Consider the following 19,978-nt stretch of genomic DNA (forward strand, 5'->3'; position numbering starts at 1 on the left):
TCCTCCAAACTGCTCCAAGAAAGTCTTAGTTATCCAGACCCTGCCCGCCCCCTGCCCCGTGGACCAGTCATCGTTCAGCACCCAGCACTACTTGTGTCTCAGTTTCTACCCCACCCCCTAGAACCCAGACCTTGTCCCATGTGACTGGTGCTTCAGACCATCCACAAGGATGTCTGGGGTTTTCCCCAGGGACAAACTGTGTAAGGACCAGGGAGCATCTCATGGCTCCCAGGATGATTTCCCAGCACCCAAAGTGGCCAGTTCCTACTGACCTGCTGAGAGCCTTCCTGGGTTGGGTGGGATTCTCAGATTTTGATTTGCTCATTCTGCAAGTTGCCTCGCATGGTCTGGGTCCAAACCCAGTGCCATGGCGCCCTCTACTGCCCAGAACACCACATTGCCTGCCAGCTGACCGGGGAGGGGTCTTTGCACTGTTTAGATGGGGAGGGGGGACGGGGGGGGGGAGTCCTTTCCTGTCCACCTTGGAGAGGGGACCCTCACACTTCCTACCCCATCCACCTGCCCCTACTCTTCACTCGGTGGAGCCTTGGGGAGTCGCCATTCAGTCCAAGATGAGGGACCTGGAAAAATCTTGGCTGACCCCCAAGTCCCTGGCCACATATAAAAGCCTCGACCCAGGCTAACTGCTCAGACACTTCTACCAGACAGGCAGGTGGCAGAATGGCGAAGGACACAGGCTCAGGAATCAGACTGCCAAGCTGGCATCTTACACCCAAAATAGGTGACTGTAACCCGGGACAACACACGTATCCTCGCTAATGGGCCTTCTCCCCTCTCTGAAATGGGCTTGTGATAGTACAAGTGAAATGAAATAGCCCACATGAAGCCCCTGGTACACAGTAGGTGCTCAGTGGATATTCAACCCTTATGATTTCAGGCATTCGGCACCCACACCTGAGCCCACACAGGCCACACCCTCTTCAGAGCCACCCCCCCAGAACCCTGTTCTCGGGGCTGAATGGGCAGCATGGCCTTTTCCTCCCAGGCTACCCCTGGAATGTTCTGGCTCAGAAGCAGAGCTGAGGTGCCACCGCCCTTTCCCTGGCAAGAGCCCCGGTTCCTGACAGAGGCTCCATTGTCTTTGGCCCGCAGGTGGAAATGTGGATGGGAAGTTCAGCGTGGGCTACCGTGATGCCGTTGTAAGAACAGTAGTGAGCCTGGACCGGGAGACCACAGCCGCATACATGCTCGTCCTGGAGGCCATCGGTACGCACCGGCCCCGCCTGCACACCGCCAGCACGGTTCTGGGCACGGTTCAGTGAGGTGCCCTTCGAGGGCCAGGCAGCCCTGACCCCGGGAGCCAGGCCTTGAGTCGCAGTCTGTGTCGACACCGGTGGAGAAAGGGCAGCCAGACAGCCTATTGCTGAGCACGGGAGGCCATGAGGCTTAGCTCACAGTGCTACAACGCAAAACATTTAGTTGCTGGGGTGGGAGCCACGAGGCAGCTAGACGGGAGACCGCCGTGTGGACAAACCGCTGCAAAACCAGGCCAAAGGAAGCCGAAAGGGGGAAGGGAGGAGCCAAGAGTATCGGGCGCACAGGGAGGTGCAAGCATGTTCAGGGGAAGGGTGTGATCAGGGAAGTCTTCTTAGAGGAAGTGTCTTGGGATCAGCATCTTGGTTGCAAGTTTCAAATAAACTGACTTAAGCAATATGGGCTCACAAAACCAGTCCGTAGGGTGATGGAGCTTCAGGTGTGACTGGACTGGGGGCTCAGGGGATGCCACCAGGCTTCAGTCTCTCAGCATTGGCTCCCTCTGCCTCCTGTGTGTTGTCTTCATTCTCTGGCTGATGTGGTGACAAGTTGTGGCCACAAACCTGGTCTCAATCCTTTTGGGTTCAAGTGCTGCATCGGGGAGACAGCACTGGTCTCTTTCCTAGTCTCCCCAGCTAAAGCCCCAGATGAGCTGTGATTAGTTCCATCTGCCCCAGTGCCTGTCCCTGAACCCCTCGTCGTGGCCAGAGGAGGAGACAGGTGCTAGTGAAGCCTGAATCACATGCCCATCCCTGGTGCCCAGAACCCCGGGCCTCAGGGTCAGGAAGGCGGAATTCTCAGAGGGACCTTCAGGATACGGGCCGGCCTGTGAGAGCAGCATGGGACAGCTGGGCAGATACCTTGAAGGCTGAGTAATCGTCACATTGCGGGCCAAGTAAAGTTTCAGTAAGTCTAGAAGCAGGGAGGGCGTTTCAGGCAGAGGAACCAGCTCAGGCAGAGGCCTGGTTGTGGGAAAGAGCTGTGTGTGTGTGTGTGTGTGTGTGTGTGAGCAGCTGGCTTGTGGTGTGATGTATACTGGGGAGGGGGAGGCTGCAGTCAGGCAAGGTCAGCTTTTAGAGGCCTTAAGTTGGGCCAGAAATTTGGTCTTTGGTCTCCAGGTAGTAGGGAGCCCATGAGGGCTCTAGATGAGAAGAAGGATGTGATGAGACCTGTCCCCCACCCCCCTCCCCCACCACCCAGGTACGCTGCATCCTCCCAAGAGCATCCAGTTCAACATCTGCAGTAAGCGTGGGTGAGAGGGAGTGAGCGTTCTGCGTCTCGCTCTTTCCTCTTTCCTGCCAGTAGCTCCTCCCCAGCCCGCCCACGCCCAGATGCATCTGCCCTCTGGCGGCTCTCCTCCCACCCTCTGGAGACCCCTCATTCCCCTTGCGCCCAGCACCCTCTGGCAGGAGGAGAGGGCTCGGGATCAGGCCTCCGAGGGGGGCCTGGCAGCTCATGCTGTGTCCAGCCAGGCCAAGTAAGCAGGAGCTCCCGTGGGAGGCTGGGCTTGGAGAGGAGCTCCAAAGAGCAAGACCAGGTCAGACACTTGTGCCCCAGCATGTGGTCAGCTGGCCTCGGGAAGAAGGACTGAGTCACCCCTGGTCCTTAGTCAATTCCAGCTGCCTGCACTCCGCCCTACGGGTGACTCTCCTCGCCTGGACGCGTAGCACGGGGCCCAAGTTCCTTCCTCCAGGGAGGGCAACGTGACAGCTGTCCATGGGGCTGAGCCCCTTCCCCAGCCCCGGGAGGGTCCTGCAGGGAACTGAGGGGGCAGAGCCCCTGGATACCTCCAGCTCAGAAATCAAGCAGGGCCTGTTTCCCCAAATGCAGAGGGTCCAGAGGCCAAATCTGTCCCGTAGGCATGTGTGACCCGTCTCTTGTTTCGTACAGAAGGATAGTTAGTTGTGAACATTTAAAAATCAGGAGATTTTATTTAGAAGCTCAGAGGTTCAGTTTCTCTGGAGAAATCGGAAGGTCTAGTGTCACGGGCCCACTGTGGACCAGCGCGGAGAAGAGCTGCCATCGGGGTCACCCCTCCCACCTGTGCCCCCATGGGTCTCGCCCGCCTGGCCCCGCCAGCAGTTGGCTTGTGAGCTGTTCCTGGATCTGTCTCCGAGGGCTGCTGTAACGAATTACCACAAACTGAATAGCTTCAAAGAGTAGAGATTTATTTTCTCATGGCGCTGGAGGCCAGAAGTTCAAAATTAAGGTGTCGGCAGGCCTGCATTCCCTTCTGAAGGCTCTAGAGGGGCATCCTTCCTTGACTCTAAGCGTTTCTGGTGGCTCTAAATAATCCTTGGTTCGTGGCTGCAAAACTCCGATCTCTGCCTCCGACTTAACCTGGCCTTCTCTTCGATTCAGGCCTCCCTCCGCCTTTTTCTTTTAAGAACCTTTGCCATTGGGCCTGTGGCCCACCCAGGCAGTCGAGGATACCTCATCTCAAGACTCTTAATTACATCTTCAAACACACTTTTTCCTAATAAGTTGACATTCACAAGTTCCCAGGGATCTGACGCGGGTAGATCTTCTGGGGGCCACGACTGAAGCACTTCGTGCCTCCGTTACCTCCTCTGTAAAATGGGAATGATAATAACAGCACCTACTTCACATGCTTCTCCTGAGGGCTGCATGAGTTAGAATAGCGCCTGGGACAGGTTAGATATTGTTAGTGTTATTCTTAATCTAAAAAAAGGGGAAAAAAAAAAACCCACCCCTTGCGACGGCCAGAGCAGGTGGGATGAACAGGACACGTGCCCAGGGAAATCTGTCCCTCAGGCAGCCACTAACAGCCCGTCTTCCTTCAACTCCCACAGACAACGGCCCCGTAGGTAAGCGGCGTACGGGGACAGCCACCGTGTTTGTCACCGTCCTGGATGTGAACGACAACCGGCCCATCTTTCTGCAGAGCAGCTATGAGGCCAGCGTCCCCGAGGACATCCCTGAGGGACACAGCATCGTGCAGGCAGGTGGCCATGGCCCCTTGGGGCTGTTGGTGGGCTGGGGGCAGGCATGGCTGCCACGTGGAGGGATGGAAACAGAAGAGGGTCCCGCTGCTGCTCCGGAAGTATCCAGTCGGCAGTGGGGAAAGAGGGAGCCAGGCACCCTCCTCCCTCCTGGGGATGGTAGGCCTTTAGTTTCTGTGGCCTGAGACAGCACCCTGGTTCCCCGCAAAACAGAAGGAAGGCCTTGCCTCCCTCCCTTCCCCCACAGCCCTCTCCTCTTCCCCCACCCCACCCGGAGGGCTTTTTGGAACAGCAAGTGGATGGAGCTGTCACATTTTCCCCCGGTAGGAGGTGAGGGGGAAGAGGCAGGGCCCAGCTAGGCCCAGAACAGAGCGGCTTTCACGGGGCCCTTGGCCAAAGCTCTCCTCTTAGGAAGTAAACAGGCACAAGAAGAAAGAGTTCCTTTGCCCAGGGTGCAGGACAGCTCTGAGGCTCAGAGGAGAAAGGGGAGGACCTGAAAATGAGGCTTAGGTCCCCTCCCCCACCTCCCCCTGGAGGCCTCCGTTGCTGGATGAGGTGGGAGGCCGGGGCTGAGCCAAACACAGCAAATCTGGGCCTGTCCGCCAGGGCAGACTCCCAGGATCCAGGATCAGAAGGGGCTGGAAGTGGATCCACCTCCCTGCATCGGGGCAGGAGGAAGGCAGGAAATGGGCTGGGAGCAGGGTGCTGACTCCTAGAGGAACGGAGAGTCCAGGAAGCCACAGGGATTTGCAAGAGTCTGGGGGTGGTTCCAGAAGGAGGAACGGGGAGGTTTTCCTGGCCTCAGCTTCTCCTCTAGCCTAATACCTGCCACCCCACTCACTGACAGTCTCCCAGGACCAAACTGAGGACATGCCTAGAGGTGTGGCCAGAGCTTTGTGGGCCCCCCAGCCCCCGCCCTCCCTTTCCATCCCCAGCTATTCCTTCTCCTCAGGCCTCAGGGCAGCCTTACCCCCTAGTCTCCAGGAAGAGAACACCTAGGACCGAGCAGGACGCTGGCCTGGGCATGACACCGGTGACTGTAGGCCGAGTGCATCCTGGGATGTCTCAGGGAGGCCCTGGGAAGGGAGCCAGGAAGAAGTTCACAGGCTGGAAGGGAGAGGGTAACAAACCCCTGTGGGAGGAGGCCTGCCCCACTTTCTAAACCTGAAGAATCGGTTTCTATTTACACAACACTGCACAGCCTGAAATTCTAGAGCCCATGAGTAATACAGGGCAGCCCTGATTCTCCCCGTTTCTCAGGGAGAAATTCGGGCATTAGTGACTTCTCCAAGGCCTTGGAAGTTTCTGGCCAAGTTGGCCTCACTCTCTGGTGTCAAACTGACCTAGAAGGAAGGTACAGTGGGCCTCACCAACATGCTGGAGAGAAAGCTTCTGTCTCGGGGAGAAGATGGCTTCCCCCACCTCCCCAGGGCTCCTTAAACTTTGGGGGGTTGGGACACACCCAGAGGGGGCCATCCTTCACCCGGGAAACAGAGGCGTCCTACTTCTGTGCCTGGAGTCAGTGAAGCAACGTGAAGGTTTGGACATGGTCTTGCTCTCTGCAAGCTTCCAGGCTTGTAGGAAGGACACGTAGACGTGGATCGCCCCCAATGCCAGGAAGAAGTGATCCTTTCTCTGAAAGATGTGAGGAGCAGGAGTGGTTCTAGGCAGAAAGTGGCTTTCCGCTGGAGAGCAAAGAGGGCTTCCCGGAGGGGGTGCCTTGGGAAGCGTAAGCCACGGCCTGGGGACAGGTGGTTCAGTTTGTCTGGAGTCTCGGGTCGAGGTGAGGCTAGAAAGGTAGTTTGAAGCCAGCTCCCGGGGGACGCCGATCACCACACTAAGGAGCCGTGGCTTTATCTAGGCAGAGGTTGGAAACCAGCGATGGTGTTGGAGCTGGGGGGTGGCAAAGCTGAGCTCACTTCCTGAGAAGACCTGGCTGGCTGCATTGGGAGTCACAGCAAGGTGGGTCCCGGCAGCCCTGTAGCAGGACGCAGGTGGCAGGAACTAGGCAGCTCAGACCCCCTCCGTCCACCCTCCAGATTTGGGACCCCGAGTGCACAGCCGCACCCTGTGGGGAGAGTTGGGGGTTTGGAATTCCGAGAAGCCCACTCTAGGGTAGGATTGCTTTGACAGGTAGCCAGTCAATGGCACAATTGCCAAAAACTCAGATAGCATCCCTGGTGTGGTCCAGACCTGAGGTCCCGCAGCTGTCCCGGAGAGGTCTGGACCCTCCTACCCGAAAAGGAGGAGGCCTCCTGCCCTGGGCGAGGCAGGAACGCTGTGATGTGTCCTCGGAGCCCAGGTGGCATCACCTCTGGCTTCTGGCAATGCCTCCCACTGCTTTGACACAGCACAGCTCCTTGGCCTCACAAGGAGCCCTTTAACCCATTCTCAGCCCCTTCCTGGTCCATTGTGACATGGGCGCCTTGAAGGGGGGCCACCAAGATGGCTGCCAGGAGGGTGACTGGCTAGGCAGGGTTGAGAGCCTCCTGCTCGCCCTCCTCCCAGCAGGCACACGGGCATCTGACCCACAGGGGTGCTGGCTGCTCCCAGGGATTAGTAGGTGAATGCTGGTAGGTCCCAAGATTTCAAGGCGAGAAGTCCCTGGCTTGCCTCTTGCCTCTGGCACTGAGTTGGCACAGAGGGCAAGACAGTTCCTTGCCCCCCGTGTGGACGGAGTATTTCGTTTGGCTGGAGGGAACCTTTGGCCATTCGGCAACTCAAACTGGAATCCATGCTGGACTGTGGCACCTGAAAGGTGGGCAGGACTTCTGTTGGGAAGCAGGGGCACTGCTTCCTGGAGGTGGTTGGTGCCTGGTTGCCAGAGAGGAGTGCTGGGGGTCCCGGGTTGTACCCTCTGGAGCCCGGGGCCGAGGGTCAGATGGCTGCAGGTACCCCGCTGTTGGCCCAGCAGTCTTTGAGCAGGCAGCAGCTGCAGAGTGAGCCGAGAGGAAGGCTTTCCTCCAGGGGCTGTCTCTGGGAAAGGCCACAGGCCTGGACGCACAGGGGACCACTGTGGCTGAGCGTGTGGCCCAGGTCCTTCTGCAGTCCCTGGTTCCAGGCTGTGTCCGCGGCAGGAGGATCCTCTGGTGGGTCCTGGGTGGCGGGGACGCCCCATCACATCTTGGTAGATTCCGTGCAGTCACAGTCGAGGTTGTCCTCGCAGCCCGGCAGGGGGCGTCTGGGAGCAGGCCTGCCTCTGCGGAAGCTGTGCAGGGAGCGGCGCAGAGAGCCCAGGCGCTTCCAGAGCCTGAGCTGGGGCTCGCTGGGGCTCCCGGGGTGGTGGGGCATGCACTCCCGAGCCCTGCGGCTCGGGTCCAGAGCGGCCGGTTTGCAGAGGGTCATGAAGAGCAGACAGCTGGCCAGCAGAAGGAAGATGCAGGCCAGGGCGAGTAGCGCCGGGAGGGGGTCAGCTGCCTCTGTGGGGCTGCCGGGAGTGACGGGGGCGGTGAGGAAGGCGAGGGGGCTGGGACCCCGTGTGCTCATGGCTCCTGCAACAGGAAGGGGAACGTTGATGGGGGCTGGGGGCTGCTAAACTAGCCGCAGACAGCATCACGCCATTGTACAGGTGAGAACAGTGAGGACCGGAGAGGTGACAAGTCTCAGGTCACACAGCAGAAAGTGATAGAGCTGGGCCTGAACCCAGGTCCCCTTTCTGCTCTACCCCCCGCCCGCTTGCTACAGAGGAGGCAGCAGGGTGATGCCTTCTGGCATTTTTAAATCAATCCTCATGAATTACACTAGTCTTCTGCCTGAAAACCCGGGATATAAGACCAACTCCGTCAATAGCTTGCTCTGTGACCAGGAACAAGTTATCAGTTATAGGATGCTGCAGCTGGCAAGGGCCCTAGGAATTATCTAATGTTGGGGCTGCAACCTGGGGGCCCGCACGTACATTCATTGGGTCCTCATCGTGTTTTTGTAAATGTCAATTAATCACGAGTATTTTTAAAGTCACAAACCCAAAACGAAGGGATTTCACATGGCTGTCTGAATGTCCAGCTGCTCTTGAAATTTCAGAATTGCCACACTGGCAGCCAGTTCCTGCCTGGCACTCGGTAGCTGAGGCTGAGCAGCCTTTGTCCCCTTTAGAGAGGTCTCTGGCCCCCAGGTCACCGCACTCCCCCACAGGCCCGCTACACACCTTATTTCACCTGCCTCGCCCCATGGGCGTTCCCGCTGGTGCTTCCCAGTGTGACCCAACCTGCTCCCATGACAAGGAAGAAACTGAGGCCCCAGCAAGGGAAGGCCAAGCCCATGCTGTGAGCCAGTGGCCAAGCGAAGACCAGAACTAGGTTCCCTGACTCCGGGCCCTGTGGCTCCCAATCCTCGGAGATCACTGAGCAGCTCTGAGAACAGGTGAGAACCCACAAAGAGCTACACGGTTGACTCCCCCTCCAGACCCCAGGTACCTGTTATCACTCATGGCCTCCCGCTAAAGGGAGCTCAGCAAACAATCTTTGTAGATGGAAAATCAGGCTGAGCTTCTGGTTGGATAGGTCTGGGGTTGCAAATAAAAATCCTTACAGCGCATGGCCGGTAGATAACTTGTGACAGAGGACCCTCAAGCAGGTGGCGGTGCCTCGGCCAGGCTGATAGAACGCAGGCCCGGCTCTTTCCGGTTTCCCAAGAGAAGCCAGAAATCTGGATTTTTCAGGCAAACGTTCCTGGCGTTTAAATGTTGGCAAGTAATTCAAATTTGGTTAAACCAGGAGAGGGGCACAGGAAGGGGGATATGGTGCCAAAGTTAAACAAACTCGACTCCAAAAAAACGTGCAATGAATTTTCAAATATGTAAAACACTACAACAGGCCAAACAAAACACGCAAGCGGGCCACCGCCAGCTCTCAGGCCAGCACTGATGATCTTTGATTTCTACAAACGCAGGACAGGAAGTCCAAAAGAGGGCCAAAAAAAAAAAAAAAAATCCTTTATTTCTCTTTGACCTTAGGTACTTTCGTGCGGCAGGGACAGCAGGTTTCCCCCTTTGTCCCGGCTTGCAGCTTAGAGTAAATTTACGGTTGAGTTTCTAGCATGACGCTCTGCAGAGTTGTGCCAAGACTCTGTATGTGGGTTGCCCAGAGCCCGTGTCAGCAGGCAGTGGGGAGTGGAGAGGGCCCCCCGCCCCACCCTCTGGAGCCCCTGTCCCTACCCCGGGCACTCACCAATGGCGGCAGGACCTAACTCCCAGCTCCCAGCGCCCAGCCTCCTTCCTGCTCGCAGCCTCACCCTGCGCCTGGCCAACTGAGGGCACACAGCACAGCCCGCCTCCCACCCATTCCCTGCTACCACTCCTTCCCACGTTTCCAGACAGAACACGACCCCTCCCGGCTCCCAGCTGGAAACTTTGATGCCCGTCTAGCTGCCCAGGGCCGCTGCCTTTCAGGCATCGGGCCTAGAGAGCACTCCAGCTGGGCGGCCATATGTGGTTGGCCGTCCCTTGAATATGAGCATGGAAAAGGGATGGGGTGTGCCCACCACAGGGAGAAAACTGAGAAAACGTGCCCCCTCTCCTACCCTGGGCAATCTGAAGCGGGAGAAGTCTCAATCCTGCTAGTCCGGATAGTATTTCAAGGCTGTCACATGAGTCTGGGGACCCTATCAGACCAGCAAAGCTGGCCCAGACTCCAGTCCTTGAGGGAAGCACTTTAATAAAAAGGCACGTGAGGCTATAATTAGCATCTTAGTAGTTTTCTTGGAAGCGAGAGATTCTAAAGGGCTTGAAGACATCAAGCCACCCTCCCTGGAACACACAGCAAAACCAGCTACCAGATCCTTTTACAATCCCTCTGATCCACCAAGGGTCAGCTGGTTGCAGGGAAAAGAGGCCTCCACCAGACCGAGGCTAGGAATGATCTCGAGAGCAGGTGAAGCTTCTCCCTGCCCGCAAGCCCAAGGCACACTGGCAGGCCCCTGCTTTAGACATATCTCTGCAAGCTCAGTCAAGAACGTTCTTTTTTCCCTCAGAGGTCCCTAGAACAGCACCTGCTGGAACAGAAGAACTAACCTCAGGGTACATCTTGCTGTGTGGCCTTGGGCCAGCCACCGTCCTTCGCTGGGCATTGTTTCCACTCTGCAGAAAGCAGAAGGACTCCCCAGGTCTGCACGCACCCTCACACCCTCCCCCAGAGTCCCCCAGCAAGGGTCTGGCCCCACTTTCCTCACCACACCTTCTCCTGCAGCTCCCCGAACTCTGACCTCAGAGCCAGCACTCAGCAGTCCCAGGCTGGGTAGAAAGGTCTTCTTAGCTGTGCAAGAGAGGCCCAAGGAGCACCGGGTGCCACCCGTGACCCCAACCTGCCCCGGCCTCTGCCGTGCCCTGTGCCCCCTCAGTCAGCCAGGCTGGGCAGAGCGAGCTGTCTTCACTCACTCTCCAGCTAGCCCTGGCTTTGTCTGGAAGAGTTTGGGCCCTGCCTTGGGGGAGGGGACAGCCAAGAAGGGTAGGGATGGCAACTGGGCTGGGCAGAGGGAGAGGGGAGCCAGGCAGAGGAGCCCAGTTGCTCCCCAAGCCTTCCCGGGGCCTCACTTCAGCTGGTCTCCTTGGAGCCCTCTCAACGGGCAGGGTGGAGGCCTGGGGGAGTCAGGGGGAGGGTTTCACTGCCCCGGCAGCAGCCCTCACCTTCCCCCATCGGGTGTTTGAATGGTATGGTCGGCAGCCAGAGGGTTGCTATTCAGTGCCTGCCAGCCTCCAGGTTACCCGGGAGAGGGGAGAGAGGAGAGGGGCTACAGCCCAGCAGCAGGGTGATAGGCCCTGGCAGCTCCCGGGCCCCTCCTCCCCTCCTGCACCCCTGCGCCCCTCACCTCCCAGGCTTACCACTCAGCTTCCCAGAAAAGCACCTGCCCTTTGAAGGTGTCTCGCTGCAGAAGGGAGGGGGGAGCGATGTTTTCAAAGGTCAAAGAGATCTTAGGGCAGAAAGCACAGGGTTGAAGGCCAGCCGTGGCTATGTTCCTTATAGTTTGGGTGGGCCCTTGGAGACCCTCCAGGTGGTGTTTCTCCAGCTCTCCCGCACCACACACACACACACACACACACACACACACACACACACACACCCCTCCCCAACCTTCTTTCTTCCCGGAAGCCAGAGCCTCCCCAGCAGCCAGCTGCCTAAGTCGTAAGCAGCTTCCCCGTCAAGGACCCCCCTCCCCCGCCCAAGCTCCCAGAAATACAGCACAGAGGTCATGGTGCCTGGGCCATTGTTCCAGAGACTGAGGATATAGCAGTGGACAAAGTCCCTTCTCTCCGTGGGAATATAGATAGTAAACAAGGTTATAGTATATCAGAAGCTGATGGGGGTGGGGACAGCCTGGGTATTGGAGTGGTGGGGACCGGGGGGGGGGGGGAGGGCTGCAGTTCCACATACAACGGTCAGGGAACAGATGACATTTGAGCAGAGACCTGAAGGCGATGAGGGCGCGAGTATAACACAAACCCGGAGGGAGAGCTGGCCGGTGAAGGAAACAACATGTGCTTGGCATTCAAGAACCAGCAGAGAGATCCGTGTGGCTGGGGCAGAGCTGGTGAGGAGGGAGTCGTGGAAAATGAGCTCAGATACTCCCACTTCTCACCAGTAGGAAGGTGGACTCGCTCTTTCTCTGGGCCCAAGGTCCAAAATCTCAGCGAAGGAGCAGACTGACCCAGTTTTGATGAGGTACCCCCCTCGCAGACCAGCCACCGCTGGCCACCCCGGTCGGTAAGGACCCGGCAGCCTCGGTGCTGCGGTGAGAGGTGGAGAGAAGAGGGCAGATCCAGAAGCGAGAGGTCCAGGGCATCACAAGGCAATTCGCCACAACTCGAGACGACACGCCGAGGCCCCGAGTCCGCCCGGCCATGCCGTCGGGCCTCTTCCTGCATCACCTTGCAGGGGAGCGACCTCTGCTCGCTTCAGGTGCATGGCAGTAGAGTAGGTGTTCGGTTCTTGGTTCGACAGGACCCGCCTTGGGGCTGGCGGTGACTTGGTTCTTGGTTTGACAGGACCCGCCTTGGGGCTGGCCAGCAGCCTCGAGGCTGGACTCCTTGTGAAAATGGAGAGACCCTGGGTGGGGTCTCTGAGTGAGAACAGCACACCCCAGGTCCCACCAGGGACAGCCCACAAGCCCCAGTGACCTGAAATAGACCAGAGTGAACGCATGGGTGGTTGAGTACGGAGCCACCTGGCGGGAGGTGGGATTTCTGGGGTTCCACCAAGTGGCTGTTTCGGTACCTGGTGCCCAGCCGGGACTCAGCGTGGCCAGAATGGCTTCTGCCTGGGAAAACTGGGGGCGAGGTGCGGCCGCACGTCCAGCCCCACCCCAGATGAGGCTCCTGGGGTCTCAGAAGGAGGAAGGAGGAAAGCAGGCTCCCATGGGCTGACCTAGTCAAGCCTGGATCTAGAGGGCTCCAGTGTGCCACCCTCCACCCTCTCCCCCACCCTCCCCAAGACCCTGGTGGAGGATCAAGGAGCAGAGCTGACAGGTCCCCTGCCAGGACAGGGCAGCATAGAGCCCTCAACAGGTGTCCTTGTGGGGGTCGAGACGGGCATGTCCTTTGCCTCTGACGCTCCCCCGGCTTCTGTGGGCAACCACAGGTTGTCCAGGATGGGCTGGGGGCGGCGTGGAGGGCGGGAGAGGGGCTTCACCAGCGTCTCCTCTCCCCGTGGGGTGGCGTTCAGGGGGTGACATGTCTCATTCTCCCTCAGCTCAAAGCCACAGATGCAGATGAGGGCGAGTTTGGGCGCGTGTGGTACCGCATCCTTCACGGTGAGTGGGTTGCCCTCCTGTGCTGAGGAGGGCAGAGCTTCTCCAGGCTGCCGGGAGTCTGGGAAGGGAGGCCAAGGAAGCCTTAGGCGCCATACAAGCCACACGCGCAGGCGCAGGCGGCGGGCAGAGGGGGGAAACGGACATTCTCTGATCGTTCACACCAAGTTGGGTGTCTTTGAAGTGAGCGTGCTGCGCTTGATTGCTGTGCTCCTGGAGTGCCTCGAGTGGGAAATCACCCTGACAGAGGAAGCATGGGGGAGGGCGGCCCCCGGCAGTGAGCCCCCCAGACATTGTCACCAGCCCAACATCGCTCAGACACTGGGACGGTGCCCTCGGCGAGCTGGCCGGGAGTCTCGTTGGGCCAGCCAGCATCACGTGACCATCCCTGATCCGATTACTATTGGCCAGAGATTGAAATACGCCCATCTGCCCGCTCTTGGAATCGGGGGTAAAACCACCCCTGCACAAAGCACATGGACTGATGGTGGAGGAGGATGGACCCCCCCCCCCAGCGGAAATCAGTGTGCTCTTACCCTAGGACGGTGGAAAGTCCTGGACCAGCCCAAAGATATACACAAAATCCTCACTTCAACAGCCCACAGAGAACTTGCCTTTGTGTCTCTTCTTGTACTGTCCCAGATCCTTCTGAAATTTTGAATCCCCTGAAACGTCATATAGGGGTCTCAGGGGACCCCCAGCCTTCCCATAAGGAGGGTACAAGGTAGGCTCTCGTCCCCTCCCTCAAATCCTGCCAGGCCAGGGCAGTGTGAGGCAGAGGCCTTCTTGCCATCGTGGGCTTTGTCCAGGCTGCCGAGACCTCTGTGCGGGGTCAGCATTCTAGGGGTCCGGGCCCCACATTTTCCCCATCGCTATGCTATGAACATCCCATGTCCTGCTCCAGGCCAGAGCCCATGCATCTCCTCTGTCCCTCGGCACAGGTAACCATGGCAACAACTTCCGGATCCACGTCGGCAACGGACTCCTGATGCGAGGGCCCCGGCCCCTGGACCGAGAACGGAACTCATCCCACGTGCTGATAGTGGAGGCTTACAACCATGACCTGGGCCCCATGCGGAGCTCCGTCAGGGTAAGGTGGGGGGATGGGTAGGGAGGGGCTGGCACGTAGCCAGTCAGCAGGTCGTGAAGCCCTGCCTCCCCTTCAGCAGTGGCCTCAGAGCTGGGCCAAGACCACAGCTGGACCAGAGATGGCCACCAGCTAAGGCTCGGTGGGGGCCGGGAGTCACCGGTTTTAGTTGCTGAGTGACTGGGGGCTAGGTGTGTGGTCGAGGAGGCCAGAGCCCAGCCTGGATCTTGGAAGCGTCCTATTGTTCTGAGCCTCAGTTTCTCCAGATGTGGAAGGGGGTCAGCGATACCGATGTCGGTCCTAAGAGACGGGAGGGGTGTCCTTACCCTGCTAACCCCCACAGCCACGCCACTCGCTAGAGAAATCTCACAGTTACGATCTCGGAAATAGAGACGTTGCCAACTTCAGTTTGTGTGAGGAAACTGAGGCACAGAGGCGTCGCTAGTGCTGGACCAGGACTCGAGCCAGGACTCCTGAGTCCAGGCTCCGTGCACTTCCCATTGAAAGTGTCCCCCCAAATATTCCAGTTACCGTTCCCGGCTGCCGCAACAAACGTATTCTTTTCTGCCCACCCTCGCTCACCTCGAGCCTCTGCCCTACGCGCCTGAAATCAGATTAACCTTGATCTTCCCAAATGGTCAAAAACAGACACACCGGTACCCCTAGTGGCTGGGCCGGTTTATGCACTATTCTGCCCCGTGGCAGAGGGATGGCTGAGGTAAACGACACGACCTCTGGAGGCCACCCCACCCTACCCCCACTGCACACTCAGCAGCTCACAGCCCCTTCCCCAGCACCAGGTGGAAAGTGAGTCAGACCCCAAAGGTGAAGAGTAGGAGGAAGGTGGGAAAAGCCGGGGTGGGGAGCAGGCAGGGACTTTTACCCAGGACTGAGTATGAGCTTATCAGCCACATCTCCACCCCACTATTTCCCCGGGCTGGAAACAATGAACAGAAGCCTGGGTCACCATCATGCGGGAGGCGCTAGAGAGTAGGTGGCTCGGCCTTGACCCATCTGCTGATGCCCCCGCAGCTTTGCCCCAGGAGGAGATGGAAACAGAAACCTGGGTCCTTACAGCTGCCCCTCTGAGTGAGGGTCTGTCCAGGCACGGACGGCTCAGGGAGTCACACCCCTTGGGCTTTCACACCTTGGGGCTGCTTGGAATGATTCCAGCGCCCTGGTGACTGCCGGTCATACCACGTGCCCCGGGGCATTCCCCCACGGCCACGTTCACCTGCACGACTGCGAATCGCTTGCTCGCGTGCTGATATAGCGCACGCGTCACGGCTTGCTATTTGTGGAGCCGACTTCAGGCCGCAGAGTGACTGATGTCAGGGTAGCTCGGGTTGGCTCCCTGGACTTTTGGCTTCCTGATCACGGCCCCCCTTGTGGCCCCTCACTCCCCACCCTCCCGGGAGCAGGTGGGCACTCTCTCCAGGGCCTGCCCCTGTCGGCCTCGGCATTGTGACTGCAAACCTCCTTCAGCCACCAACCTTGGTAGACAAAATGGTGTGCAGTGCCCCAGGGCATATAGACCGAAGCCAGGCTGTGACGGTCAGCGCAGGGATGGGACACTGAGAAGCACACCTGCTTGGCCACGTTCCTTTCTGTCCTCTCCCCATGGGCCATGAGGAAGAGCAAACCCTCACGTGAACTCTAAGTGCTTTCTGTCCTTGAACTCTTTCCTCTTTCTTTTTTAAAAGTTTTTTTTTTTTTAGGAGGAGGGTGGGGAGGAGCAGAGAGAGAGAGAGAGAGAGAGAATCCCAAGCAGGCTGTGCCCTGTCAGCACAGAGCCCGACACAGGACTCGATCTCACGAACTTGAGATCATGACCTGAGCCAAAATCAAGAGTAGGACGCTTAATGGACTGAGCCACCCAGGCGCCCCTGTCATTGAACTCTTTTAACCCTCCTAACAGCCCTACAAGGGAGGCATTGTCGTTATACCCATTGTACAGAGGAGTAGACTGAGGCAAAGAGGGGTTGGCCAACATGCTTAGGGTCCCATAGCAGTAAGGGTAGAGCTGGGCTTCACGCCCCGGCCGTCCAGGCAGGTCTGTGCTCTCAGGCACTACACCGTGCTGCCCTATATACAGGCCCTTCAGAGCACAGAGACCGCTGCCCAGCAGCAGTGGAGACGGCCCCTAGGCACCACCTCTATTCTCCAGTTCCCGCTTCAGAGACCAGGGCCCAGGAGCACAGAAAGTCCCCCTAGAGACCGGGGACCTCACATGCACACTGCGATTTTGCACACGCCTGTGCACACATCTCCTCCCCTGTCCCTGTTGGAGGGCACAGCGCTGGGCAGACAGTGGGGCTGGTTCTCCAGGGAGCCTGGTGGTTCGGTCGCTGAGCCCTCCCGCTCACAAGAGCTTGGCAGACCTGGGCGTTTCCTGTACATCTGTGTCTCTCAGGTTTGTAAACCACACCGTTTTGCCTCCTGTCTCTGCTGCTAAAAACAAGGCTGAAACCAACAAGAGGCTAGAGGTATGGAGACAGCCTCATAGAGAACGGGCCACACCCAGGCTCCATGCCACCTCCGTCCTCTTTATCGTGCTGGCAGACTGGCCCTGGTTTTGTCCCCACGACCCTTGGAGGAAAGGCCATTTGGACCAGCAGACTCGGGAAGGGGAAGGCTGACGGTTTTGAAAGATGGATGGTTAGTTTCTGTTTACAGAAAGAGAGTTCCCGAAATTCGTCCATGCAAATTCCCCCCACACCCACCCCACCCAGCATCTTCCCAGCCAAGTTCTTGGTGAAGCCAGACTTAGAAGGTTCCAGTTCGTAAGCAGCTGCACTCCGGGGCGGGCACTTTAGTTTGCATAGTGGGTTCTGGGCGTCTGGACATGAAAATGTGATGACACAGCAGGGCTCAGGAACCCCAAGAGCAGGGAAGTAGAGAAACCTTTGCCCGCATGTGCCTCTCTGCCCCCCTACGTCTGCTACCAGCCTCCCCCAGCCCCCAAGTCCTCTACTGGTCAGGCCACCGTTTGTGCTTGTGCTAACAGAAGCCCCTTCACTTTCTTCAGCAACTTTCCGGCTAAGCCCAGAAGAAAAGCCAGAGTAGGGGTGCCTGGGTGGCTCCCTCAGTTAAGCATCCAACTCTTGGCTTCGGCCCGGGTCGTGATCTCGCGGTTCATGGCATGAAGCCCCGCGCTGGGCTCTGCACTGACAGTGCAGAGCCTATTTGAGATTCTCTCTCTCTCCCTCTCCCCTGCTCCTGCTCTCTCATGATGGCATTCCCTCTCTCTCCCTCTCCCCCCTCCCCCTCTCTCTCTCTCCCTCTCTCTCTCTCTCCCTCTCTCTCTCTCAAAATAAATTTAATAATAACAGTTAAAGAACCCAGGGCTGATCCCAAAGGCAGCGATGAACCAGAAACCCAATGTTAGTGCTCTCACATTGCCTGGGCCACGGTCCCCCCCATCTTGGAGAAGAGGCAAAGGCCCTGGGCCTCCCTGTGGCTCCTTAAGCACCAGCGCTCTGTGACACGCGCCCCTTCCCTACCACACTGCTCCTTCTGGACACAGACCTGGTCCTGCCCATCCCGGGCCAGACCCTCCCCGTGCCCCTGTGTGTAGGTGAGGGGCAGGGGCAGGTGGTGTGGCAAAAGGAAGAGCCATGACCCTGATCTCTAGCCACAGACTCTCTCTCCACTAACAGCTCTTAAACTGTTTTCCTTCTGTTCCGCAAAGACACATGTTCTTTAAAGAGCAATTAGAAAGTACACCTAAGCAGTGATGAAAATCGTGCCTAATTCTGCAGTTCGGATATAGGCACTTTCTTGGCCAGGATCCTCAGAAGCAAATCCTGAGACAAGAGTTGCTATGAAGGTGATAAGGAGAAAGGATCCCCGGGAGAATTTGCCAAAAGGGGCATGGGACCAGGAAGGAAGGGCCGCCCTGTGGGAACTTTGGCTCAGTCCCACAGAGAGCTCTGGAGAGAATCACTCCAAGGACCCAATCAGGGCTGAGGAAGCCAGAGTATTTATACTCCACGCCCATCAGCCACTGGCTAAGGACCGCCCCGGGTGTCGGGGGGGGGGGGGGGGCGCGGACAGAATTCCCAGGCACTTCTGGCTCTCTGGGTGTTGGTGTTCAGCAGCCTGGGTGGGCTGGGGTTAGTCCCCCGAAGAGAGCCACGGTTCCTGGCCGCAGACAGCAAGAGCATTCAGAGAAGGTGCCTGAGCATCCACAGGGGTCTGAGCACCAGCGTCCTCTGCTGATGTTTGAATGGGGTCACTTTCAACTTTTTAAGTACTTTTGCAAGGCCTGGCTGGTTTTGTCTTCATAGCAACCCTAGAAATGGCTCAGAGCATGAATCATGACGCCGATACGTTACTGTGTCATAGCTGAGAAACTTGACGGCCACAAAGAGTCACGGGTTCCCACAGGGTTAGTGGCGGAACCAAGAGAATGATAAAATGATGTTTGAGCACCTGCCCCATGCCCGGCACCGTGCAAGGTCGGGGGACACGGTGACCAACCAGATAGCCCCAGGCCTTCCATAGAGAGCTCACCGCTGGCCCAGGAGAGCAGCGGCCACACATGCAGGCCCAGGTGGGCCCAGCCCTGGACTTCTCGGGTCTCCACCCAACCTTGACCTTCCACCCCCGGTCTGGCTCCTACAGGTGATAGTGTACGTGGAGGATGTCAATGACGAGGCCCCCGTGTTCACACAGCAGCAGTACAGCCGCCTGGGGCTTCGAGAGACCGCGGGTATCGGCACATCGGTCATCGTCGTCCGAGCCACAGATCGAGACACTGGTGAGGCCGGCTGGGGAAACAGGGGAGTCCGGCTCCCTAGAGTGACCCCCCCCCCAGCTCATCCCTCCTGCTCCTGTGGAGCCTGTCTTCCTTGGGATGGCTCGGGCTCCCCCATCCAGCAGCTCCCAAGCTGGGGAGGGACTTCGGGGACAGTCCTGGTAGCATCCCCACCAGATGCACGGGCCTAGAAGGACTGAAGTCAGGGAGTTGTCCCAGTCTCCAGATGGAGAGAGGGTAGGTCCCAAGCTTGGAAAGTCTAGGTTTCTCACTGGGGGACCCGCAGCTCCTGGCTAGCCTTTGGCCGGGGGCCGGGCAGTGCTGGGGGAGGTAAAGGACTTGTCACACAGCTGGCTGAAGCCTGCTGTTCCAGCCAGAAGCGGCTCCGTGTCCTACAGGCCTAGCTCAGGGCCTGACACACACTTGCTCCACAAAGGGCAGGGTTCTGCAATGCTCTGAAGGCAGTCGAGACCTCGCCAAGGACCTTGAGCGCCAGAGAGGGCCCCAGGTGGCAGTGCACAACAAAGGAGAAAGGGGCCAGGTCACTGTGGCCCTCTTCATGGGGCCCAGCTATGTGGGCCTCTACCCCCAGCCAGGGAGGCAGCCAGAGTGGGACCCTTTCCTAGGGGTCCACTGCCCCCCTGGAGAGGCTCCCTGAGCTGCTCCCAGCTTCCCAGCCCCCCAGCGTCGCCTCCTGTCAGCCCCTCTCCGCACCCTCAGCCCCGCTGGGGCACAGGATGGGGTGGCGGGAGCAACAGGCCTGAAAACTCTCAGGTCGGTTGCCATTCCTTATATGGCACTTTCGTACGAGTCAGATCCCACATGTCACCGTTGCCCACTGCTTCGTGGCCTTTTCCGGGTCAGGAATCCTTTTGAGAAATTAGTGAGAGCTGTGCATACCTCTCTAGAAAAATCCCAGAAAGATGTATATCCATCCCGAGCTTTGCAAATGCTTTCAAGGAAGTCTGAGATTTCCTGAGTGGTTTTATGGCCATTCCCTTCAATGCCTGTGGACTTCAGCTGAGGAATCCCAACTCGAACTCCTGTTGAAGAGCGCGCTGAGGCCGAGGGTTTGAAGTGGAGGAGTGGGGGGGAGGGGGAGGGAGGTATCCCTGTTACTAGAACCCTTTGGCTGGAGGGGCCACGTGGAGTGTCGGC

At 58.3% G+C, this 19,978-nt stretch overlaps 2 protein-coding genes across 8 annotated transcripts in view; one reads left to right on the forward strand and one right to left on the reverse strand.

The window, feature by feature from the left end:
• Positions 1 to 19,978, forward strand: part of LOC124506880 (cadherin-23-like) — a 286,170-nt gene that overhangs the window by 265,119 nt on the left and 1,073 nt on the right. The window contains exons 26-30 of the mRNA XM_047072896.1: positions 1,114 to 1,227; positions 4,089 to 4,237; positions 12,917 to 12,977; positions 13,916 to 14,064; positions 18,688 to 18,823. Coding sequence (XP_046928852.1) covers positions 1,114 to 1,227; positions 4,089 to 4,237; positions 12,917 to 12,977; positions 13,916 to 14,064; positions 18,688 to 18,823 — 609 coding nt within the window. The remainder of the gene's footprint in view (positions 1 to 1,113; positions 1,228 to 4,088; positions 4,238 to 12,916; positions 12,978 to 13,915; positions 14,065 to 18,687; positions 18,824 to 19,978) is intronic.
• On the reverse strand, positions 3,423 to 11,261 carry CUNH10orf105 (chromosome unknown C10orf105 homolog). 7 transcript variants are annotated; one of them, XM_047072904.1, is made up of 3 exons: positions 11,053 to 11,261; positions 10,409 to 10,486; positions 3,423 to 7,729 (listed from the first exon to the last, which is right to left on the reverse strand). In XM_047072904.1, the coding sequence occupies exon 3, from the start codon at positions 7,722 to 7,724 to the stop codon at positions 7,356 to 7,358; it is 369 nt and encodes a 122-aa protein (XP_046928860.1). In that variant the 5' UTR covers positions 7,725 to 7,729; positions 10,409 to 10,486; positions 11,053 to 11,261; the 3' UTR covers positions 3,423 to 7,355. The 7 variants fall into 7 exon arrangements, with proteins under 7 accessions (XP_046928860.1, XP_046928859.1, XP_046928865.1 ...); XM_047072903.1 differs by lacking the exon at positions 11,053 to 11,261 and adding an exon at positions 10,246 to 10,311 and having other exon boundaries at positions 10,409 to 11,029; XM_047072909.1 differs by lacking the exon at positions 10,409 to 10,486 and having other exon boundaries at positions 11,076 to 11,261.

This window comes from Lynx rufus, unplaced genomic scaffold (assembly GCF_022079265.1).
Source record: "Lynx rufus isolate CCGP_SWC_20201006 ecotype Redwood Valley unplaced genomic scaffold, mLynRuf1.p SCAF_11, whole genome shotgun sequence".
Lineage (NCBI taxonomy): Eukaryota > Metazoa > Chordata > Mammalia > Carnivora > Felidae > Lynx > Lynx rufus.